At 40.5% G+C, this 24,732-nt stretch overlaps 2 protein-coding genes across 10 annotated transcripts; both read left to right on the top strand.

Moving 5' to 3' along the window:
* The first annotated feature begins 399 nt into the window (after positions 1–399).
* Positions 400–14,840, top strand: LOC138370589 (uncharacterized). 8 transcript variants are annotated; one of them, XM_069335019.1, is made up of 10 exons: positions 1,458–1,527; positions 2,309–2,429; positions 2,608–2,679; positions 2,947–3,162; positions 11,217–11,354; positions 11,534–11,731; positions 12,045–12,149; positions 12,429–13,176; positions 14,000–14,332; positions 14,494–14,840. In XM_069335019.1, the coding sequence occupies exons 1-8, from the start codon at positions 1,477–1,479 to the stop codon at positions 12,782–12,784; spliced, it is 1,257 nt and encodes a 418-aa protein (XP_069191120.1). In that variant the 5' UTR covers positions 1,458–1,476; the 3' UTR covers positions 12,785–13,176; positions 14,000–14,332; positions 14,494–14,840. The 8 variants fall into 8 exon arrangements, with proteins under 8 accessions (XP_069191121.1, XP_069191120.1, XP_069191125.1 ...); XM_069335024.1 differs by lacking the exon at positions 12,429–13,176; XM_069335018.1 differs by lacking the exons at positions 14,000–14,332; positions 14,494–14,840 and adding an exon at positions 13,560–13,720.
* A 451-nt stretch (positions 14,841–15,291) lies between these two features.
* On the top strand, positions 15,292–17,607 carry LOC138370415 (uncharacterized). 2 transcript variants are annotated; one of them, XM_069334767.1, is made up of 4 exons: positions 15,292–15,378; positions 15,744–15,945; positions 16,492–16,676; positions 16,954–17,607. In XM_069334767.1, exons 1-4 carry the CDS (start codon positions 15,346–15,348, stop codon positions 17,167–17,169), a joined length of 636 nt encoding a protein of 211 aa, XP_069190868.1. In that variant the 5' UTR covers positions 15,292–15,345; the 3' UTR covers positions 17,170–17,607. The 2 variants fall into 2 exon arrangements, 1 of the variants encoding a protein (XP_069190868.1); XR_011230136.1 differs by lacking the exon at positions 15,292–15,378 and adding an exon at positions 16,082–16,260 and having other exon boundaries at positions 15,456–15,945.
* Positions 17,608–24,732: the final 7,125 nt, after the last annotated feature.

Below are 24,732 nucleotides of genomic sequence, written 5' to 3'. Positions count from 1 at the left end.
AGCTGAGTACCCAAATGAGCCACAGAGACATTAGAAAGAACTTTTTCAGCGTCAGAGTAGTTAGTAAATAGAATGCTAACGGTATGGAGTTGCAACCCATCCTCCGAATAGACAGTACGTTTTAATACTAAGTGTAATAAGTACATTTTCATACTTACGTATTTAGTACATAAATGCACTTACCGGGCTGTTCCAGTTACCGGCTGGCCTCCCTAGAATATTCTCCCCGAGACGAGAAATACGTTTTCTTTAATGTAACGGGTGGGCTGTTTTCTTTTCTTAATTTTTGCGGATACTCAGTCAATTTTGCTTATACTTGTATACTCGGCCCAAATTTTGCCTTTATAATTTAAGGTATCATGAAAATTCGCCGCTTTTGAGGCAATTAAGCATAGCAGAAGGACAGTCACTGACATTCAAAGGAAAGAAGGAATGAGATAACTATTTATATTACGATTTAAATCCTTCTAATTTTTGCTCGTTCGTCAATGAGAACTGATGCCAACGCACTGGCCAATAAACTGAATAATACTGGCCACTAAACAATAGATTGATTGATTGGTGATTGATGAAGATTAAGCCACCCAAAAGGTGGCACAGCCATGAATAGCCCGTAAGTGGATGCCCTCTCTGAGCCATTACCAGTATCAGTAGATGATACTGGAGATCTGTGGAGGTGCGATCGCACCCTGCCTGACGGGAGATGTCTCCCGTGACTAAACAATAAACTGAACCTATCATAAAGAAGAACGACGACCATTGACCGTCTAGTGCTCCAACAGAGTGTAACTGTAATTAACAATGCTCAAGTCCTGACCAACAGTCAAATATTAATCCATCAGCCACGAAGCAGAGCGTCTCCCAACATCAATCCTAGTGCAGGGTCCTGTTGAACAAATTTTCCGATTTTACATAGGTTTTCCGTGACAGACACTAACAATAGTAGCCTTGAAGAGGAAAGGAAATCGGCAGATTTTCGAAGGTTTGCCTGATATTTTCCAGCTATACAGTACTTTAAAAGAAAAGTTAACAGATGTTTGACTTTTATCCTTCTGTTTCCAACCATCCAATATTTACCAACCATCGGGATGAATACTTATATGACACAAACTAGACATATTAGTATGAAAAAGAACTAACAATTCTCCAAATAGTAGGACGTGATTCAGTTTTCATGGAAATATTCATTTTCGGGTGTTCGACTTCAGTTTGGAAATATGAAAAGGCACAGTTTGGTGCATTCAGATGATAAAGCTTTATGACATTAATTACAAATGGCATAAGAAAGAAGCAAATATTAGTTATATTTAGAACCTATAACAGAAAATAATTTAAGTAAAACAGTTGATATAAAAAGCTGTATATATTTAAAAGTTGTTAGTTTCATCGCAATGAATGTAAACATGTGATCATTCGTTCAAAAACAATAACACACGTGATCCTAGATTTTGCAGTCATGGGGAGAACAAATCCTTTATGCAAACTGCACCTACTATCAAGAAGAAGAAGATCCTAGATTTGGGCATGGTATGTAAAGTTTTCTCGGCATTTATGTAAATAATTCCTTCATATGTAATATTTTACTAATTGAAAAGAATGCAAATGTTTCATTGCTGTGTAGTTAAATAATTTTCAAAAACTTGTTGCAGTATTAAAGTTTTGCTTGTTATGTGTAGGAAGAATATATTTTACTGCATATTGGTATACACATTCTAATACGTTTTTAGTATGCAGCATGTTGCTTTTATCAATTATGTTTTTTATAATAAGCTTCCTAAAAGGTTGTAACAGATCCCATGAGCACCACACCAGAAACAAATACCTATTTGATATTCCAAGAGTACGACTTAGTTAAACTAGAAATGCTTTACAAATCAAGGGATCTCGAATGTGGCCTTCCCAATTATGTTAAAGACTGTACCTCTCCCAACCAGTTTAAGTTAAAAACTAAGTACTAGCTAATTAACTCAATGTAACCTACCTCACCCCCAAAATGTCAACCCATCTCTTCTATTTAAAACAATGCTGTTTGTTGACCAAATTGTATTTTACTTTTTTTCTGCCATGTTTCACCCCCCCCCCTCCCTTTTTTTCATTTTTTCTTATTTTTTCTCAACACAATTTATACTTTAATCTCTTTTAGTATTAAGTTTTAGTCTTAGTGTTTTTCCTGCCCGAAACACTTTGCGTAATAGTGGCTTTAGGCATTGTATGTACTAGCTCTATCTATAAATCCATCTACTTTTGTATCTTACCTTGTATGTATGTACTTTACCTGAATAAATAATTGTATTTGTATTTGTAATAGGTAGATGATACAGAAAGCAGTACAATGTCTGTCACAAATCCTTTTACTGCGGCAGCATTAAGACCACAAGTCAGTAGAATAAATATGCCTGGAAGATCGACCCCAGCCAGCATACTAGCAGGTAAAAAAACATTTAATCAGCTTTTGACAAAATTACAAATAAAGATGTGTTATGTTATGTCATTGTGTTAGGTTAGCCTAGCTATTATTTCCAATTTGTTTTTTAATTTGTATTAGTATGCAGTACTAGGCTATTGTAACAAATTGGAATGTACAACGTCCAATATTTTTTTTGGCAGATTCGTTCTTGGCTCCTGAAAACTATCTTTACTTACCAGATGTACCAAGAATAAATCCGGACAATAATGATGGTATTGTTTATAAAATCATTTGATTATGGCCTTTATAATACATTAATATCAAAGTTTACAACCTTGTGTAATACAGTAAGTCTTTGTTTTAACAATAACAACAGAATTTTTTTTCTATGCTCAGCATAATTGGCTTGAAATCCATCATCCCATTATAATTTCTATCACTTTGATTATTGGTTTAGACAATTACATCAAAACATTTAATGTAGCTTCTCTTGCTACAGTTATAATGTATCCTATTGAGAATGTATATTTTTTTAACAGAAGGTCTCCAGACACTAGCAATTTTAGCTAAAGAGAACCTTCATCGTGAATATTTTAAAATAAACTCGGCTCTCCAGAAAAAATGTGAATATATGAAGCGAAGTTTAAATATTGAGGACCTAAATTATCTGAAGCCTTCAAACAAGAAAGGAAAAGGAGAAAATTACTGCAGGATTATTGAAATCAATCAAACACAACGTTCAAACTTATCAGAAGGTAATTTTTTATTTAGTTATTTATTCCATGACCCATGTTTGTGTGTTCCTATATCATAGTATAATGATAGGTTTAATTGCTAGTGTAGATTTCATTTTGCCTCAGACTTAAAATTATTTAGGTTTTTGGTGTTTTATTATTCAAAATTTGTTTATAGATAATCCAAGGTATTAGTCAACTTCTCCTTTGAAAACAGATATTTACCTGAATGCCACAAACTCTAGTAGCCTAGAAGAGTACAGGAAGCCCGCGGCTTGTCGAAATTCCCCCCATTTGCCTTTATGATCTTTTCTGGGGGGAGCCCCGTCGGCTCCCCGGAGCTTTACCGGCTGATATGCTAATGTCAGACTTTGGCATCAGTCATGTGTATGGAGTTCTAGGGCCTACCGGGGACCACGAGCCAGAACCTGGCCCCCTCAGAGAGGCAAGGGGAGCAATGGCCTATAGAAACCCCCGTGTGGTTGGAAGCATTCTATGTCTGCCATCGACCGGGTCAAGCATCCAGAAAGGTAAGCATTCCAAAACAAACCCCTATTCTGGTGAAAATTGCTACCTAAGCCGAACTAGTGAATAGAACTCTTCAACAGAAAACACGGAAACTAGTATGACGTCATACGTCACCGCGCCGCTGTCTGCGCAGCTCCCCCCTCCCCGGGAGGGGGAAGGGGGAGCCCCAGACCTCCCACGCCGGCTATCCACCCATCAGTTCTTCGGCTGATGCTATAGGCAATGGTTATGTGCTCCGGCTCCAGTGGTTGTTTCAGCACTGTACCTAGAGTGTGGTGTCTGTTTTCTAGGTGGTGCGTGAGCCGGGTGTGATTCTTCAGTACTCGGGCTGCATGCGCCTAGGGTTCCCTTCCCTAGGTGCCCTGTAAGTACTGCCCTTGGGGCTTGGGGCCACCTTCCACAAGTTCCTTGGGTCCTGCCCCTGCTTGGCCGTTTACCGCTTGGTTTTCGGCCGCTCTTTGTGTGCTCGGGTGTTCTGTCTCCCTTGTTCGCCTTAGAGTAAGGGGCAGTGTTTGCACTGGTGGGGCGCGGGGTACTGTGCAGCTTGTCTTTACCAATCATAGCGGCCGGCTCTGTTCCGCTTGGGTACGCTGTCCTCTTGCGGGGTTTTCTTTTTCTTTTGTTTATATACCTGGTGGGGGGGTCTGCCTTCGTTCTTGCCCCTTGTGTCCCTTGTGTTCTGAGTATTTCTGGTGGTACCCCCTGCTAGGTCCCCGTGAGTGTACACGTCCCGGGGGTTCAGCTCTTAGAAAGTTGTTTGGTAGCTTGGGTGCCGGTTAGCAGTACCCTGCCTGGGATTACCTGAGCGCGAGTCCTCTTAAAGTAAACGCTCGGGACCCTGGGAAACCCCTGGGGGCGCGCGGGTCCGATGGATGTGACCCCAGAGCCCCCCCCTCGCTTCCAGCGAGTTTGAGGGTTGCTCTCACCTTTTGTCTCTGGGTGACTCTCTGTTTTGCCTCCGTCTGCTGCCTGTGGGGTCGGTGACACCTTCGACCCGGTGTCCTGCGAGTTTGGTTGCTCGTTGTGGCTCGGTTACCCAGTTGTGCTAACAAAGCGGGTGCGGGCAGCAGGGGCGTTGCACTTGAGCCTTGGTGGTGGCAACGTTCTCGTGGTTTCCTCCCCGGGAGCCCCGGGGCTGCCCCGTTGTATTTCGTTTTTCCCCTGGTTCACCCTTCCTGCCTGCATCCGGTTCCTTACCGTCTGTAGGTTCAGGGCGGGGTGTTTGGTGGTGTTGAGACTCGGGCAGTCTCGGGGAATTCCCCTTCCGGGGTAGTGACGGGGGCATTTGGGCCTGTTCCTCCAGCCGTGTTGTATGAGTCTGCCAGTGGGCTCCCTTCCTTAGTGTTTTCACGGCTGCCCCGGTTTTCTGGTACGGCCGGGGCTTTGGGGGAACGGCTCGGCCCCGGGGCCTGTCGTGTAGGTTCCCGGGGCTGGGGAGGGGCTGACTTGGGGGGCCTTGGCCCCGTTAGACCCCGTGGGGGGTTTTATCCCCCTCTAGGCGGGGCTTGTGGTTACGCGGAGTGGGGTTTTTCCTCCCCACTCGCCGTACGTGCTGTTGGACGTCGGCCCCTCCCCGGGCTCGGTTCCTTGGCCTTTGAGTCGGTTGGTTCCGTCCTGTGGGTGGATGTTTCCTCCCCCGCTTTTTGGGACGGTGTTTTTGTCATGTTTCCCCGTTCGATGGGGTTCTGCGTGACTTTTGATCTCGGGTGCGCCTGCGCCTTCGTGTGCCTTCGGGACTAGTGTTGGCTTCTGTGTTCTCGAGGGTACGGGAAGGTTTTTCGCTACTTCCCGCATTATTGGAACGTCTGTCGGCTCCTAGTACTTGTCGCCCTGTTGGGCTACTTGTCGCCCTGTTGGGCTACTTGTCGCCCTGTTGGGCTACTTGTCGCCCTGTTGGGCTACTTGTCGCCCTGTTGGGCTACTTGTCGCCCGGTTGGGCTACTTGTCGCCCGGTTGGGCTACTTGTCGGCCGTTTGGGCTACTTGTCGCCCGTTTGGGCTACTTGTCGCCCGTTTGGGTTCCCTTTTTTTGGGCTCTTTGCTTCTTTGGCCGGTTTTCTTGTTCCTGCTTCCTCTTTTGGCTCTTTTTCTCGTGCAATAGTCCTGGCTGGCGCCTTCCCGCAGGGAGGGTGTGCGGTTCGGCCAGCGTGTTATGCGCATGCGCCGTGGAGTTTGTTTTGGTCTGGGCGATGGTTCAGTGCTGGGGTTTTGCGCCCTTTTTTGCTACAGTGCTTCGCCTCTCGTTCTTCTCCCTGGCTGCGGTATGTGCCCCTTTGCGCCAGGGGTGTCCTGGTTCCCAGTTGTGGGGAGGACACCGCGGTTTTCTGTGTCATGGGTGTGGACCGCCTCCTTCGCCTCTCCCTGTTCTCCTGCGGGTCCGGCTCTGGCGTCTTCACCTGGCGGTGCTCCCAAGTTCTTCTGGGCACGGTTGAGTCGTGTCAAGTTCGAGCCACCATTCGCCAGGTGAGTTTCTGCGGTCTGGCGTCTTTTGGCCGGGCGCTGGATGCGGCGGTGTTCATATACCTGTCTTTATTTAGGTATAATTTTGTACGACTGAGACCGTTCGCACACCAGTGACTGTCCCTTTATCACCCCTTCCTGTCCCCCTCCTGTGCATGTCCAACCCATGCTACAGTCGTTCAGGGGACCCTCCTTTTTTAATGTTGTGAGGTGTGGGGGTTGTAGGGTTGGTTCTGTACTCACCTGGTGAGGCTCCTGGCTGTGCTTGCAGGATTTGAGCTCTGGCTCTTGGGTCCCGCCTATCTGGTAGAACTTGCGGGATAGTACCAGTGGAGTGCAGTGGTGCTATTGGCACTTTTGGGGAACACTGTATTACCATCAGTGGTCTGTGCTTGTTACACGACCTACTTGCGAGCATAAGCCTTCTTGCTGGTTCGTCCGTGGACTTCCAGGGCGCACTGGCCTGTTTTCGTATGGCAGTTCCGGCCCGTCCTGGTTGTGGGGGTATGTGGGCCGGTGGACTGCTCCTAGCAGCTGCCTGGTGGGCCATCCTCTGGCCGGTCTGGCCTGACCTTGGGCCGGGCTTGAGGTGTAAAAGAGCTCCCAGTACCTCATCCAGCAGGTATCGAGCGGGGTTTCTCCGCCGTCGGTCGCCTGGTGCAGGTTTCTGGGCCTGCAGGGTTTTGTCGTGTCTCCGTTGGCCCTGTCTGGGGTCTGCCTGCTCCGTTCTCTGCCTTTGCAGAGGGGAGTTGCTATTTACATGTTGCATGTTGCAGTGGTGCCTGTTGCTGCTGCTGCTGCACGTGAGCATTGGTACCGTGTTTCACGGTGGCGTGTCCTTGTTCCTGTGTCCGGTTGTGGAGTGGCGCTTTGCTGCCGTTTTGTGCCTGGGGATTGCGTGGGGTTTTTGTCCCTGCCTGATTGTCCACCCCTGGTTGTTCTCCTGTTTTTTTTTTTTTTGTGCTTCTGCTCTTTCTTCCTGCCTCTTCTGCAGCAGGAATGTTCTGCGTGTGTTCTTAGGCGTTGGTCAGCCTGTGTCCTGTGATGTGCTTCTTTGTTTCGGTCTGTTGCAGTTGTTCGGGCCCCTTGGTTCGGGTCCTGTTCTGGCGGCGACCCTTCCGCCTTCTTTGGTTTTCCTAGCTTGCCCTGCCGGTTGTTGTTGTTGTTTTATTTTTTTTGGGGGGGTTCTTGCGATGTCTCGCGTCGGACCCGTCGTTTCTGAACTCCTGGCGGGCTTGCATGCTTCGGAGTTTTTCTGTTCGGCAGACGTTCCATCTCCTTGTGCCGCCTGGGTTTCGGTGGTCGCGCCCGAGATCTTCTCGCGGCTCCGCCTTTTTCCTGGGCTCGGGGGGGCCTTGTCGGGGCTGCTTATGTTCTGCCTCGTGGTCTCGCCTCCGGTTGGTGGTCGGGTGGCTTCGTGGTAGGTGTCCCACCTGCGTGCTTCTTGGCGGCAGTATGGGGTATTTTGGCGGTCCTTCCTTTTCCTGTCCCTTCTTCGGTGGGTCCTTCTTGTTGGCTTGGTTTACTCTCGGCTTGGTTTTCTAGTGGGGGTTGGGGGCCGTCGTCTTGCCACATACTGTCGCCTCTTTTCGTGCGGCGCAGGCGGAGCCGCTTCAGCTTGCTTTCGGTCTTGGTGTTGCTTCTGCACCGTTAGTCAGCTGTCTTGTGCGTCATTTCACCTCCGGCCTGTTCGTGCGCCGCTTGCACCATCCTGGTCTCTGGTCAGCGTGCTCTGTCTTCTCCTCGGTTGGTAGTGCCCCTTCGGTTCCGGTGTGTTTTTTCGTCGGCTCTTTCCTTTGGGCCTTTGCCTCTGGGGGTCGGTTCGCTGTGTTTTCTTGCTCCTTCGGTTTTAGCGTTTTGGTTGTTTGATGGCAGCAGTCTCCATCTTTTCTGGCGCGGGGTGGGGCTGCTGCATTCTGGAGGGGTCCAGGGTTTGTTGGTGCTTTGTTAGTCGGGCCGGGGGTGTGTCGTTTTTGTGTTCAGTGGCGGCCCTCTGCTGTTGTTTGCGTGCCACGGCGTTTGGGTCCGGAGCGCGTTTTGCGTTGATCCGGTTCTGTTCTTCCCGGTTCGCGGGTGATGGTGTCCCAGGTGGTCAGCCGTGTTCTTGTGGCTAAGCTGCCTGTGTTCTTCCCTTATGCCTGTGGCGTTCGTGGCTTCGCTGCTCTCGCTGCCGTCTGGGCGACGTGGCCTTGCAGTCTTTCGGGCATGGATTTTTGGTGTTCGTGCAGGGGCCTTGCTGCTCGTGGTTCTCGTGTTGTTCCCGGGATTTTCGGGGCTGTGGCGCCTTGGGTTGGCGTTTGCTGCCGGTTGTCTCGCCTCCTTGGGGGGTGCGTGGTGTCCGCCTCCCGGTTTTGTCCCTTTGACCTTCCTCTGTGGGTAGTTAGCTCCGGGGAGCCGACGGGGCTCCCCCCAGAAAACCAGCGTTGAATGTAATGAAACGCCATTTTCTGGGTGAGACCCGGAGGCTCCCCGGCAACCCTCCCTCCCTCCGGTCGGCGTTTTTCGCGTGTTTTGACATCCAGCCTCAGAACTGATGGGTGGATAGCCGGCGTGGGAGGTCTGGGGCTCCCCCTTCCCCCTCCCGGGGAGGGGGGAGCTGCGCAGACAGCGGCGCGGTGACGTATGACGTCATACTAGTTTCCGTGTTTTCTGTTGAAGAGTTCTATTCACTAGTTCGGCTTAGGTAGCAATTTTCACCAGAATAGGGGTTTGTTTTGGAATGCTTACCTTTCTGGATGCTTGACCCGGTCGATGGCAGACATAGAATGCTTCCAACCACACGGGGGTTTCTATAGGCCATTGCTCCCCTTGCCTCTCTGAGGGGGCCAGGTTCTGGCTCGTGGTCCCCGGTAGGCCCTAGAACTCCATACACATGACTGATGCCAAAGTCTGACATTAGCATATCAGCCGGTAAAGCTCCGGGGAGCCTCCGGGTCTCACCCAGAAAATGGCGTTTCATTACATTCAACGCTGGTTTTTTTGGGTATATTTAGAAATTCAGCACAGTTTTGGCAGTTACAGCTCTGGTGGGTAGGCAGTTCCATGTGTTAATAACCCTCTGGGTCAAAAATAATTTCCTGTTGTCAGCCCTACATTTTGGTTTGTTGAACTTGAAACCGTTGCTCTTTGTTTGTATTACATCTGAACCAAACTAGCCAAACTTTTTTTGATAATGCCATTGACTGCTTCATATCTGGCAATCTTTCCCTGTGTCTTTTTTTTTTTTTTTTTTTTTTTTTTTTTGAGATATATACAAGAGTTGCTACATTCTTGTACAGCCACTAGTACGCGTAGCGTTTCGGGCAAGTCCTTAATCCTAAGGGTCCCTGGAATACGATCCCCTGCCGCGAAGAATCGTTTTTTCATCCAAGTACACATTTTACTGTTGCGTTAAACAGAGGCTACAGTTAAGGAATTGCGCCCAGTAAATCCTCCCCGGCCAGGATACGAACCCATGACATAGCGCTCGCGGAACGCCAGGCGAGTGTCTTACCACTACACCACGGAGACTGCTAAAGTCTTATGACAGATTAGGCCATGGCTGCCATATTGGTCTGCCCTTGCATAGCCGCAAATACACCGGTGTTCGGTGGAGATAGGGGCAGCGATGGTCATAGACAGCAAAAAAATGTAGATAGTTTACAAATTAAAAATAGATAAAGTGTTGTGGAATTACCATACTTAAAGGTTGATTTTCCGCCAAACAGCCCTTCTGCCTGCTTCTCTTTCACCTCCACACATTCAAAGTTCTGACTTCTCAACTAGTGTACCAACATATACTCAAACATATTTACCAGCTGCAGAACAAACACCAAAATCATTGAATTCTGGTACGTCCCTATTTGAACTATGTAATGTAATATAATCTTAGTACCTAGTATCTAATATATATATATATATATATATATATATATATATATATATATATATATATATATATATATGTCGTACCTAGTAGCCAGAACGCACTTCTCAGCCTACTATGCAAGGCCAAATTTGCCTAATAAGCCAAGTTTTCATGAATTAATTGTTTTTCGACGACCTAACCTACCTAACCTAACCTAACCTAACTTTTTCGGCTACCTAACCTAACCTAACCTATAAAGATAGATTAGGTTAGGTTAGGTAGGGTTGGTTAGGTTCGGTCATATATCTACGTCAATTTTAACTAAAATAAAAAAAAATTGACCTCATACATAATGAAACGGGTAGCTTTATCTTTTCATAAGAAAAAAAACAGAGAAAATATATTAATTCAGGAAAACTTGGCTTATTAGGCAAATTTGGCCTTGCATAGTAGGCTGACAAGTGCGTTCTGGCTACTAGGTACGACATATATATATATATATATATATATATATATATATATGTCGTACCTAGTAGCCAGAACGCACTTCTCAGCCTACTATGCAAGGCCCGATTTGCCTAATAAGCGAAGTTTTCATGAATTAATGTTTTTTCGACTACCTAACCTACCTAACCTGACCTAACCTAACTTTTTCTGCTACCTAACCGAACCTAACCTATAGAGATAGGTTAGGTTAGGTTAGGTAGGGATGGTTAGGTTCGGTCATATATCTACGTTAATTTTAACTGTTATTAAAAAAATTGACCTCATACATAATGAATTGGGTAGCTTTATCATTTCAAAGGAAAAAAATTAGAGAAAATATATTAATTCAGGAAAACTTGGCTTATTAGGCAAATCGGGCCTTGAATAGTAGGCCAAAAAGTGAGTTCTGGCTACTAGGTACGACATATATATATATATATATATATATATATATATATATATATATATATATATATATATATATATATACAGGTATATATATATATATATATATATATATATATATATATACAGGTATATATATATATATATATATATATATATATATATATATATATATATATATATATATATATATATCATAGTCTAACTAACACATTACTGAAAGCTGTCAGTTGTTCTAGATGCTTATATAATATGTATAAAATACACTTTTATTTATTACATCTATTTGCTCTTGAAGATTTTCCTGACTAATGTAGAATCCCATATTTCAAAGTACTTACTTGCTGCAGAACTGGAGGAAATTTATGAATCTCAAGCAAGCATTTCTGATTGGCAAAAAAGAAGAAAAAATAGTGAGATTAAATGGGGAGAACGTAGGTCAATGTTGTTTAGCTGGACATTGTCAAAGTTGGGTGTTCCAGATAAAGGTAAATAACATCTTTAGTGTGTAATTATGGGTAAATTTCAGTGCAATTATGAAATGCATGATTAATGTCAATCTCTGAATACACTTAGATGTTTGTCATTTTTAAACTTGGTATACAATATTTCTAAATCCAATATTACCATTCAAAGTACATAATTACATTATTTTTTGGAAAACCAGGCAAATGTTGTGTACAATGTAGAAGTTGTGAGGCAAGCATAAAATGTGAAGACTGCTTTCATTTTTTGTGTCATAAATGTGATCAGCAGCAGCATTTTGTAATGCCTTTCCACCAGCGATTCTGCTGGAAAAATGGGTTCTTCGAGCCTTTAGACCCAACACAAACTGTGTGTTCAGATGGGAATGTCATTCACTGGAGTAAGTAATGTACCTGTAGTCTGTTTCTTATACTCTCATTTCTATCCTGAACCAAGAAGTGTTTAAAAATTTTATTTAGTTCATGTAATTTTTTTAGTAGTTTTTGTATTGGTCATTTTCCTCATTAATTATTGATTACCTCATTAATTACAGATTTTTAGTTAAATAAATGAATTTTTATTTGTTATTAAATATAAATCTTTCATGTAACTCCAGTTAATGCTAAAAAAATTATTAGTAATTTAAAATGTAATGATTGAAACATGTATTTATTTTGCTGCATAGCTGATCTTGTAAATTTAATTGTTACCAGAGCCTGTTGTACCAGCACATCCACCTAATTCCTGCACAAACTGCAGTGAGAGCAAGTTCACAACTTTAAGCTCCAATAATTTGTGCATCTTTGTAACTTTAAGTGGTAGGTTACTTTAAGAAACATTTATTTGATACTAGTATTGGTAGCTGGCATTGCTCAGGTGACCCAGGCTACAGTCTTCATCAATATAACCATTTATACTTCACTCTCTTTACCACTGTATCTTCACTTATGAAGACGTATTTATATCACATACGTATTTATAACCATACAGAGACTTGTTTATGGGTTGGTTTACACATATATTGATAGCCACACTTGAATCTCTTGCCAAATAAAATTGTTTTACTTCAATTTTTTTTATTTTTGTGTGGGGGGCAGGAAGGTATGATCTGTATACCCCAATATTTAGGTGCAAGTGCGGATATGTAGATGAAGAACTTGGGAAAGCCATGCACCAGTCTGGTTTTTATTCAACTGGAAGAAATAGTAGCACTTTCTACAGCATAAATCTATTGGATTCCTGGCATTTTCTCAAGAGAAGCAGCCCTGGAACTTCTCTTCAGGCATTAGTTAGTGCACTGGAATTATTTGGTGCTTCTCAAGGGCGTGTAAGTTTTCATACCATTACTGTTTTAATAGTGCAAGTATTAAATTGGTGTATAAACTTAAAAACTAAGTTTGTTACTAAGCAAATGCAGTGTCATTATTTAAGAAATAGGGTTAAATATTATTAAATTAATAAATAGCATGAATATTCTAAATATATATTTTATATATGTCTAATATCATAAGAAATGGAAATGGATTACCAATCTTTAACAATTTCTCTTTTTATGTAATGCTCATGTAAGTATATTTTCATTTCCTGCAGGTATTTATAGTCTGTTGCTTAACATGCCACTGCTTGGCACTTTTTGATAATTACTTACACACATTTTACATCTTAGCATGGTCCCATCAATTTTGAAACAACAAAAAGAGTCTTCTTTGAATGGCGTTTCCATCAGTATGAACTTGGGAGAATAAAAGGAGAATTTGACAAGGGGTGCCCTGCATGTGATACAACACCTGTGGCTGTACATATTGATGGCAACAAGAAACTGTATCGTTACAACAAAGTTGGGAGGTAAATACTCAAGTTAAAATATTTAATGCTGCTCATTATTGTTAAGGTATAATGTAAGGTGTAGTAATATGTTTGTAGTACTATAAACACAGCACTGTATAATATTTATATAGTGTCATGCAACTTTTAATCAGATTTTTTTTTAATTGTTAACTGATTACACCTTTATTACTTGCCTTTCAACTTCAGTTGAATTTTTTTATTTGGACTAAGGCTTTACTAATTAAAAAATATTTATTTCACTATATACATTCATTTAGAATAGGAGGGATTATGATGTGAATGCCAGCTTGGGTAGTTGAATTAGTTTTAAGTGAAATGATGTTTAACTGTCATCAAAATGTCTCACACTATGAACATTCATTAATTTAATATCATTCCAGAGGGATCAGAAACTCATATTATTCTGGTGGTATCTTCGCTTGTGACAAAGAAGTTCAAGATCACGTTTCCACTATTCAGAACCTTAAAACTCAATTAAGAATATTTTTACATCTGTTCGAAAGCCTAAAAATAGGTTTTCAAATAGAAACCTAAGACCTAATACCAGGCTTTTACCCATACAATATTTGAAGAGTACCTTTATATATTAGCTTGAGACATTATCAATAATGTATATTAATTGGACGGTTCCTAACTATATCATGTTCAAAAAAATCTATAAAATATATGGAATGCATATTGAATGATGAAAAATATTACATAAAAAAAAATTACATTTATATATGACTAATATATATATATATATATATATATATATATATATATATATATATATATATATATATATATATATATATATAATTTTACTTTTGTCCAACAGAGTAGCCATATGTGTGGAGTGTCGACATTGAAAGCTGCCAAAAATAAACCTGTTTCATTTAGAAGTTTGGATGAAACTAGCATAAGCATGGCTTCCTGTCGACATGGAATTATTCTTGCTGCATTGAATATGTATCAGGGAGAGCTCTACAGTTATGCCCACTATTTGCAAATGAACCGTTTACAAAATGTGTCCTTCATATGCCAGGATATCATCTGTAAATACTGGCCATGGGCCTTAAAGATTTCATCAAGAGAACAGAAGTTCTCACTTAGGCAAGGAAAGCCTTTTTTAGGAGTCCTACATGCCAAAGGACATTCTTGGTATTGTCAGGTAAATAATCTAATACTGTAATAATATTTTGACTTCGTTTTACTGTAAGTTGGAAAATATAATTTCTTTTAAACTCTTATATGTAAGGATTTATCTATGTTAAATGCAAATTGTTAATACAGTAGGTAGTTTTTAACAAACGTTATGCTATTATGTCAAAGGTTTTGTATGGAGGGCGGTGGCAAGAAGGAAGTGGCCTGACATCTGGGGAGGAGGCAGAGCAAGTATTTTCCTACCTTTCAAGATATAACAACAACACTAAGAACATGCTTAACCCTTGCACTGCTCACCTATTTTCGGCAAAAACGTCTTGGTGCAATTGTCAAGGACATATTTTTGTTATTTTTACAAATGTTCAGGTAAATTTAATGTTAAAATGTTTCCAAAGTCAACTATTTCCATTTCAAAACACAAATAGTAATGAAAACATTAAAAAACATTAAAATATAGCCAAATTAAAAAACAAAAAGCACAACTCTCTGAGCGCCTAAAGGCGCTTTGCGCAGTGCAGTGGTTAAAGCTGGTATGTGTTAATTTTTGTTTAATCTAGTTCTAAATTTTGTACCTTTCAATCAAATCAGTACAATGGTAATATTTGATGGTTATATATATCCAGATAATGTTATAAAATACAGTAATATAAGAATATAGGAAATTGCAGAAAGGCATTTTGGCTCATATAAAGTAGCATTATACTCATATGCAACCAACATATACATGTATAATCCTTGTTTGAAAAATCAAGTTGTCCCTGTTTTTATGCTTTCTTTCACATCCTGATATTTTTAATCTTATTACTCTACCACTGTTTTTGAGTTCTTTGTTTCCTCTGAAATAACAATTAATTCATTCCACTTAAGACAGCATCAATATCTTCATCCTTTTACTTTCCAATCAGTATTTTGAGACACACAGTATTAAGATGTCAATGAATAACTAAATTTATTTCCACAGAGCGTACAGAAGAACTGACAGAGGGGGCACTCTTTTGGAATCACAGACAAATTAATGGAATGCCTCGGGCATTAGTTGCCAGATTCAGAAAGGTATTAACATATGAATTGTTCTATTCAATGAAAATATAGAATTATATATAAATATGCAATTGTTCTATACAATGAATCAAGTGTATATACATGTTTTTATTTATCTTTAATCTTATTATAAGACACTAATGGTATTTTCTTCTCATAGACAAAGTAAAATTGGATAAAAACCCACTTGTGTATTTGGGAAATTTATGTAAAGAATTACACCAAGTCTTTCACACACTCCTTGGTGCTTTGTCAAGGTCTGAATCTGAAAAACACATACTCAGACCTTGACAAAGCACTAAGGATAGTTCAAAAGACTTCGTTTAACTCTGAACATAAATTTTACAATAAATATGATGGCATTTATTTTTAAATAGGCCACAGAGACAGCTGCAGCAGTTTCAAATGAGATTCACAGGCTTAATGTCCCAGAATCTGTTATTGAGAAATGGAGATCAGAATTACTGATCATTGCAAGATCCTTAAATAACAGATCCTCTGCCAATAACATTGAGCATACTATCGAGGCATATGGAGAGAATATAAGGCATCGCAAAAATCAGATTACCACTTATGCAGGTAGACATTAATTGCTTTTTTGTTTGTTCACTGAAACCTAAACATTAATACAGTACACAGTTGTTAAATTAGTTTTTTCTATGTAAAATACTATTGGTGCAAATCAAATATTTGATAACAACCTGAAACTTTACAGTTTCATCTAAAATGAGAGCTGTATTGAGGAACAAAAATGAAGTTGAGAAAGAAAAACTACGAGATCTCATAAAAATCTACAATCAGAACCATCCGGATCTGTTAAAACACCATCTGAAGCAGGTGTTTTAACTGGCATCCTTCCATGGCACAATTTATTGCTTCATCAAAACACAAGTGGTATTTACACAAGATCTAATGATTCATTAGTTTTCTCAGCATTTTCAAATATTTATATATTATTTGTATTAATATTACTTTTATATATGGAAAGACTGCAATACCATTAAATTGAGTTTGTTTTCTAAAGGTAAATTTTATAGATACAATTTTTAATGATGTTTAATTCACAAATGATTCCCATTATTATAATTTGTCAATCACATACTGTATTTTCATTTTGCATTATAGTGTCCCTGACTGAAAAAAGAAGTGCAGTGGAAAAGTTTGAGCTCCAGAAGAGATGTAGAGAGGAGGAATCACTAACCATTCAAGAAATGATAACATGGTTACAGTACTACAAAAAGAAAAGGGACAAACTATCCGAGTATATTCAAGAATTACAATGTGATTCTTTCCCTTCATGTCTCTGCAAGGTAAGAAATTCAAAATACTTTTTGCAATTTAGATCTTCAAAACACTCAACTCACTTAAATGTGTTCAATTAGTCAGAGTAATATTGCCATCACCTTTCACATTTAAACTATGAAACACTTCCATTTTCAAGAGTGGTACTGTGGAGAATATGGCTTTTATTATTATTTGTATCCTTTTGTTTTACTTAATCTATACTTTTATATATTTGCATTATGTACAACTAAATAGGTACAGTATATATTTGACTCTTAAGATGTTTTAAATATTATATTCCAGGATTCTAACACGTACACCATTGAAAACTCAATTCTGTCAGAAGAAGAGAAACGTGGATTATTGGCTATTCTCAAGCAGGGTCAAAAGCAATGTGCTGACAAGCTTACTGAAGCCAAACATTTATTTAGTTCCTACCAGCCAAATGAGGTCTATGAGCCTTTCTTGGAGCTCTTAGAAAGTGATGAAGATGAAGACATGTATTTACAAAATGAATAGATACAAATGAACAAATCCACAAGGGCCATGATGAGGGTTCGAACCTATGTCCGACAGGATCCCACACGAGCCTTAATGGACTGTGTTACGACATGGCAAAAGATCGTAGATTTAAGGCATCACGCTATTGTGATTTCTGTGTTTAACAAATAGATACAAGATAGGCTTTTAAATTTTTAAATTTTTACTTACTTACTTTTGTCCTGTTGCTTGGTTACATGAATTGACCACACAAATTATGTTGCTTAGTTACAGAGATTCTTATAACTACGTGAATTTTGTTCATTTATAAGCCCATTATGTGCCTCTAAAAATTTCCACTGCCACTCACAGGATGGGTATGTTGTGCATAATAAATAAACTAAACTAATATTTTATATGCATATACTTTTGTCTTTTAATACAATAAAACTGGATTATATTAAAATATTTTCCTCATGCTGTGTTTTTCTCAACCCTCTGAAACTATCACTGGAAAAAAAAAGTGGTAGCCAAGAGGAGGATTCGAACCCCTCACTTGGTACTCTCAAGCTAGCACTGTAGACCACCATGCAACTACTTTGTGAAAATTAATGCCACCTGGGATTCCACTGAATCCTCTGATTAAATCCAATTCTCAATGATGCATCACATCAATATGATTTCATAATACAAAGGCATGCATACTCTCAATATAAAATACCTTAAACACTCAAGTGAGTGTTGTGTATTGCTGTGTGATTTAAAAGTTGAGTAGGTATGAAGGACAAGTACTGGGCTTTATTGTTTGGGATGGTAAAAAATCAAGTCAAAATGTTTATTCAGGTAAATGTACATACATAGATGAGTTACAAACATAATGTTGGATTTATAGATAGAGCTAGTGCATACAATACCTAAACCCATTAATGTGCACAGCGTTTCGGGCAAGGTTTGGGTGTCACATTTCATGATTGCTTGAGAGGGAAGGAAAGAGAGAGAAATGGGGAGATGGAGGCAACCGGTATTTGAGGCTGAAATACGCAGAATAGAAAGCTTTCAATAGAAATAGCAGCAGTAAAAATTCGTCCTGAAGTGTCATAAAGGACAGGGGTCGTAAGAAGACTTTGAAAAGACTGCCTACGGATATCATCAGGACTTCCAACCATTCGCCGAGCTGGAGGACGAATGAACGTCGTCATTCCTTCATTTTCTAGTGTGTGGATTGGTCAACATAAGGGAGGAATCCTGATTATATGTGGCATATTTAGTCGAGCATACAGACGTATGTAGGTGAAACCTTGCTGAACAATGGTGTGAGTTGAGCGCACTGAGAGTCGGTACAGTATCTCGCAAGTGTGTTCTAGACCACACTTGAAAGTAGACTAGTTAATATTTGCTATTCTGCTGCTTATATGCTCTTGGCAACAAAGTAAGGTGTAGTAGAGGGGATAGTAGTAATAATAAGAACTGCAGAGGGCCTATTGGCCCATACGAGGCAGCTCCTATTATAACCACCGAATGAGAAGGAGAATAGAGATATAGATAGTAATAGAGTAATAGAGATACCGAATAGAGATAGTAATAAGAATAAGAAGAGGATAGCAAGGGAGCGTAGGAGCAGACAATGAACAGAAAAAGGGAGAAGAGAGAAAGTTATGTTCTGGTCGTGTGGATACACTCATGGTGAGTAGAGTAAATAGTTCCGTGATTTGGGTGTTCATGGTAGGTTGTTCTATTCTTATGTGAATTGCTTCAAGAATTCTGGGGATACTGCTTCACAGTCTTTATGAGGGGTGTCCAGCTGCTGGACACCTTTGTTGACCAGGAGAGTGGCTGTGTTGATGGCTTCAGGGTGGCCACTGCATGATTCAGGAACTCTTAAAGCTCTTCTAAGGTCATTGGTTGCTTCACATTCCAGAAGATAGTGAAGTAATGGCTTTTCTGTGACAGTTTGACAGAAGATGCACTCTCTCTGTCGGGGTTCACCAATCTCCCAGTTGCATCTGTAACCTAGACGTAGTCTATATAGCCTAACTGCTATTTCCCTGTGGATTCCTTTTGGGATATTTAACCTTTCTAATTTGGTTGCCTGAAGATACCATGTTGCAGATGGCGAACCTTCAGCTATTCTTTGGTGCAGGTAGGCTTTGTTGAGATGTGAGAGTTTTTTGGTGATGATGTTTTTTATGTTCTCTAGGCTGGGTTGAATTGTTTTATGTATCACTGGATGACGAGTTGCCAATTTAGCAATTTCATCAGCTTTTTCATTTAATGGGATTCCAATATGGGATGGGATCCAGTTTAAAGTTATGTTGAGTCCTTTGCCTTTAGCGACTGCTCCAAGATACAAAATGGTTGTAATTATTTCCACATTATCTCTCCACTGTTTTTGTCCTAGTATTTGAAGTGCAGCATTTGAGTCTGTGTGTATGATTGCATTTTGAGTGTTTTGTGCAATCACATATGCGAATGCCTGTTGTATGACAAACAGCTCAGTTTGGGTTGATGATACTAGTGATATAAATGATATAAATTCATTAGCTAACCTCTTCCTCTCCAAAACTCTAAGCCTCTACAACCTTCATTGTCCCCTTCTTACCAAGCAAGTAACTGACAAAAGATTAAACAATCCATGGCTCACAAGTGGCATTCTCAACTCAATCAACAAGAAACATGAATATGAAAAGAAAGTTAGGATTGGTCTAGTTTCAAAGGAAGTAGCTAAAAGGTACTCATCAATGCTTACCAGTATCATAAGAAAGGCAAAACTTGCATATTATGTGAATAAATTCAATGAAGCAAAAGGCAACATGAAAAGTGTGATAGATTTGTGAGTGCAGGTGCGGTATAATCGATCACTGATCTGACTGCCTGTACATAGTATGTGCGAAGGACTTGCAGATTGGCTCTTCCAGAAAGGGAGGTTAGCGACCTGAGGATTGCCGTCCAGGCCGCAGTTCGCTCTCTCAGCATTAAAATTCAAGTATGTGTCCAGGATGATTCCTAGATACTGATAGGTGTCGACCCATTCTATTGGTTGACCCTGTACTGTGAGTTGGATGTTGGGCTTCGCTATTTTTATGGGCATGGCCTTTGACTTTGAGGGGTTGAGTTTGATCCCAATGTAAGCGTTGTATACATGTACACTTGCCCCCACGAAGGATGTAACCTTCAATGTAAGTACATAGGTATAAGAACATAAGAACATAAGAACAAAGGCAACTGCAGAAGGCCTATTGGCCCATACGAGGCAGCTCCTATTTATAACCACCCAATCCCACTCATATACATGTCCAACCCGCGCTGGAAACAATCGAGGGACCCCATCTCCACCACGTTACGCGGTAATTGGTTCCACAAATCAACAACCCTGTTACCGAACCAGTATTTACCCAAGTCTTCCCTAAATCTAAATTTATCCAATTTATACCCATTGTTTCGTGTTGTCTTGTGTTGATACTTTTAATACCCTATTAATATCCCCCCTGTTATGTCCATTCATCCACTTGTAAACCTCTATCATGTCACCCCTAACTCTTCGCCTTTCCAGTGAATGCAACTTAAGCTTTGTTAATCTTTCTTCATATGAAAGATTTCTAATTTGGGGAATTAACTTAGTCATCCTACGCTGGACACGTTCAAGTGAATTTATATCCATTCTATAATACGGCGACCAAAACTGAACTGCATAATCTAAATGGGGCCTAACTAGAGCAAGATATAGCTTGAGAACCACACCAGGTGTCTTGTTACTAACGCTGCGATTAATAAATCCCAGTGTCCTATTTGCCTTATTACGAACATTCATGCATTGATCTTTTTGTTTTAAATTCTTACTAATCATAACTCCCAGATCCCTTTCGCAATCCGACTTCGCAATCTCAACACCATCTAGCTCGTATCTTGTAACTCTATCATCATTACCTAACCTCAGAACTTTACATTTATCAGCATTAAACTGCATCTGCCAATCCTTTGACCATTTCAAAACCCTATTTAGATCAACTTGAAGATTGATTGATTGATGAAGATTAAGCCACCCAAGAGGTGGCACGGGCATGAATAGCCCGTAAGTGGTGGCCCTTTTGAGCCATTACAAGTATCAAGAGCTGATACTGGAGATCTGTGGAGGTGCGACTGCACCCTGCGTGTCGACCCATTCTATTGGTTGACCCTGTACTGTGAGTTGGATGTTGGGCTTCGCTATTTTTATGGGCATGGCCTTTGACTTTGAGGGGTTGAGTTTGATCCCAATGTAAGCGTTGTATACATGTACACTTGCCCCCACGAAGGATGTAACCTTCAATGTAAGTACATAGGTATGACGTCGACCAAGCTGACGAGGTGTTTGACATACCATCTTCAATCCGGTGCCCCCAGGAATCACATGAGACAAGCCCATGACATTACTCTAACAAGAGAAATGTTGAACAAGAATACCTGCATAATAGACAAAACCCAAGATGCAAGAAGATTACAAATTCTTGAGGCAATTCACAATAGAGCGACCTACCATGAACACCCAAATCACGGAACTATTTACTCTACCCACCATGAGAGTAAGGACAAGACATAATAATAGGCCAATTACACTGGATTAATCTTTGTGTTTAGATAGGAGCTGCCTCGTATGGGCCAATAAGCCTTCTGCAGTTACCTCTATGTTTCACCTCACATTTACCCCTTAGGTATCCCCCCATGTTTTCACCTTTATTGTATTATCACCTGACCCAGTGCAGGTATAAAATCAACTAGTATTGTAAGGTCTGTTCACTTGAGAATGAACCATGGAGGTCCGAAACGTTGTGCAAATTATATAAATAAGTGTAATACACTCTATATATATATATATATATATATATATATATATATATATATATATATATATATATATATATATATATATATATATATATATATATATATATATATATATATATTTCATTATATATAAGGGGTACCACCTCTGGTGCAAATGTAGGGACCCATAGCCTCGGAGAAGAAAATAAAGAGTACTCAGAGAAGACCTTGTGGATCCTCACTGAACACTTTGATATTTTCTTCTCCTACCACCCCTATTCTTTTGTTAAGTGTGTATATTTATCTAACTTTATTTGAAAATGTCATTACACAAAAAAAGTTACAATATTGATTACATACAGGGTACAAGGCTGCTTGTCACAAGTTGAATAGCTCCTCCAGCTCCTCAGATGGCGGGCAGGAACCATGGATGCAGTGAGCATTTCCTCTCTGGATTGCCACACTAAGGCGCTGAAAAAGAAAACTGGCAGCTCTGGGGTCTCTTGTTGTTTCGATTAGCTTAGACCCCAACTCCTTTAAAAAGCTAGCAGCACTTTTACCCCAGGCACCAAGTGTCTCTGAGGCAATGGGGACAAAATTGTAGTGGTGCTCAAGGTCTCTGTATTTACGTGACTTGGCCGCTTCCCGGTGATTGGCAGCTCCTCCTGCTTGTGTAGCACTGAAGTCAACATAGGTACTGGCCAAAGTTGAAACGGAAGTGTAGTCCCACACCAACTGTCTACCATTCTTCCAGGGGTTCACCGTAATTCCGTCTGGGCGACCGACAGGCTCATCAGAGTTGCGGGACATTAGGTAACGGGGCTCTCTCTCTGCTGGACAACCGGCTGTGGTAAGGCTCCTCTTAATAATGTCATTAACCTCGCCGTGTCTTGCATGCCATCCTCCCGTCCTTTGGCAAAGAAGGCCATGCCGTCCGTATCTGTCGGCCTCTGCCTCGCCGCAAATACACCTGTATTCGGTGTGGATTGGGGCAGCTAGGCGGAGAGCCACGGCAATTCGGAGGGCCTGCGGTGTGAGACGGGTGCCGGTTGCTGACATTGGGGTTGCTAATAGGAAATCACCTGCATGGGGAGCTGCTACAGCTCTAAGTCGGGCAGTGTCATGTGGTGTCGTCGCAGCTTCTAGCAAAGTTGCAGTTGCAAATATATATATATATATATATATATATATATATATATATATATATATATATATATATATATATATATATATATATATATATATATATTAGTATGTTTTGGTAGCAGTCTTTCCTGTAGACATATATTATTAAATATGACCGAAAAAGTAAGATTAATAATTCTAACACGAATTTTCTCAATCTTTCGTACATTTCGTTTCACTGTTGGAGGTAAATCAAAAATCAATTCTCCAAAATTCATTTTAATTTCTAGTCTGACGCGACACGAGCGCGTTTCGTAAAACTTATTACATTTTCAAAGACTTTAGTTCACAAATACACAACTGAATAGAACTTACGCATCTCCTGTTTTATATCTACATTTGAGTGAGGTGGAAGGGGTGATGTGGCATTAACACAAGACAGAACAAGATATGGTATTAATAGGGTATGAATTTCATCAACACAAGACAGAACAAGAGTATTAATAGGGTATTAATTTCATCAACACAAGACAGAACACGAAACAATGGATATTGAATAGAAGTGTTTGTAGAAAGCCTATTGGTCCATATTTCTTGATGCTTCTATATTGGAGCGGAGTCTTGAGGTGGGTAGAATATAGTTGTGCAATAATTGGCTGTTGATTGCTGGTGTTGACTTCTTGATGTGTAGTGCCTCGCAAACGTCAAGCCGCCTGCTATCGCTGTATCTATCGATGATTTCTGTGTTGTTTACTAGGATTTCTCTGGCGATGGTTTGGTTGTGGGAAGAGATTATATGTTCCTTAATGGAGCCCTGTTGCTTATGCATCGTTAAACGCCTAGAAAGAGATGTTGTTGTCTAGCCTATATACTGGGTTTTTTGGAGCTTACAGTCCCCAAGAGGGCAGTCCCCTTCCACCTCACTCAAATGTAGATATAAAACCGGAGATGCGTAAGTTCTATTCAGTTGTGTATTTGTGAACTAAAGTCTTTGAAAATGTAATAAGTTTTACGAAACGCGCTCGTGTCGCGTCAGACTAGAAATTAAAATGAATTTTGGAGAATTGATTTTTTATTTACCTCCAACAGTGAAACGAAATGTACGAAAGATTGAGAAAATTCGTGTTAGAATTATTAATCTTACTTTTTCGGTCATATTTAATAATATATATATATATATATATATATATATATATATATATATATATATATATATATATATATATATATATATATATATATATATATATATACAAACCTGCTGTCTGGGTAACAGCTTCTCCCCCGAATCAACTTACCCTGGCTTTGCGCCCTGGTGAGGCCACTCCTGACCAGGCTGACACCAGAGCACAACTCCATAGTCTCCTGAGACCGATGGATGCCTACTATATATAACACCTGTTTCCTATCCTACATTGTGGCTTGGTGATCTTTAAATATTTGCTCCTGGTTTGTTACATCTGGCCCTCTTAAAGAAGTAATGTATAGTAATAGTAATAGTAATGTATAGTAATGTAATATATCCTCCAAAGTGTTAGGAAATTTGAGTATGAGAATCCCCCAGTGTTGATCTTTCTCAAAAGAGATATGTCTTTATGAAGACGAGATCGTCATGAGGCCTTTTGTTCATTAGGATTTTACCCTTTCTTTTCAGATGGCAAAAATGCGTGGTGCTGG

This window comes from Procambarus clarkii, chromosome 32, assembly GCF_040958095.1.
Source record: "Procambarus clarkii isolate CNS0578487 chromosome 32, FALCON_Pclarkii_2.0, whole genome shotgun sequence".
In the NCBI taxonomy this organism is placed as follows: Eukaryota; Metazoa; Arthropoda; class Malacostraca; order Decapoda; family Cambaridae; genus Procambarus; species Procambarus clarkii.
Note: the sequence above shows the minus strand (reverse complement) of the source record. Positions and strands in the feature narration are given on the sequence as shown.

Excerpts from the sequence above, each read along its gene's own strand:
- LOC138370589 (XM_069335019.1), top strand. The coding sequence starts at position 1,477 with ATGCAAACTGCACCTACTATCAAGAAGAAGAAGATCCTAGATTTGGGC. Across the intron at positions 1,528-2,308 it reads AGATCCTAGATTTGGGCATG|GTAGATGATACAGAAAGCAG; the intron begins GTATGTAAAGTT and ends TATTTGTAATAG. Across the intron at positions 11,732-12,044 it reads TGGGAATGTCATTCACTGGA|AGCCTGTTGTACCAGCACAT; the intron begins GTAAGTAATGTA and ends AATTGTTACCAG.
- LOC138370415 (XM_069334767.1), top strand. The coding sequence starts at position 15,346 with ATGCCTCGGGCATTAGTTGCCAGATTCAGAAAG. Across the intron at positions 15,379-15,743 it reads TAGTTGCCAGATTCAGAAAG|GCCACAGAGACAGCTGCAGC; the intron begins GTATTAACATAT and ends ATTTTTAAATAG. Across the intron at positions 15,946-16,491 it reads TCAGATTACCACTTATGCAG|TGTCCCTGACTGAAAAAAGA; the intron begins GTAGACATTAAT and ends TTTGCATTATAG.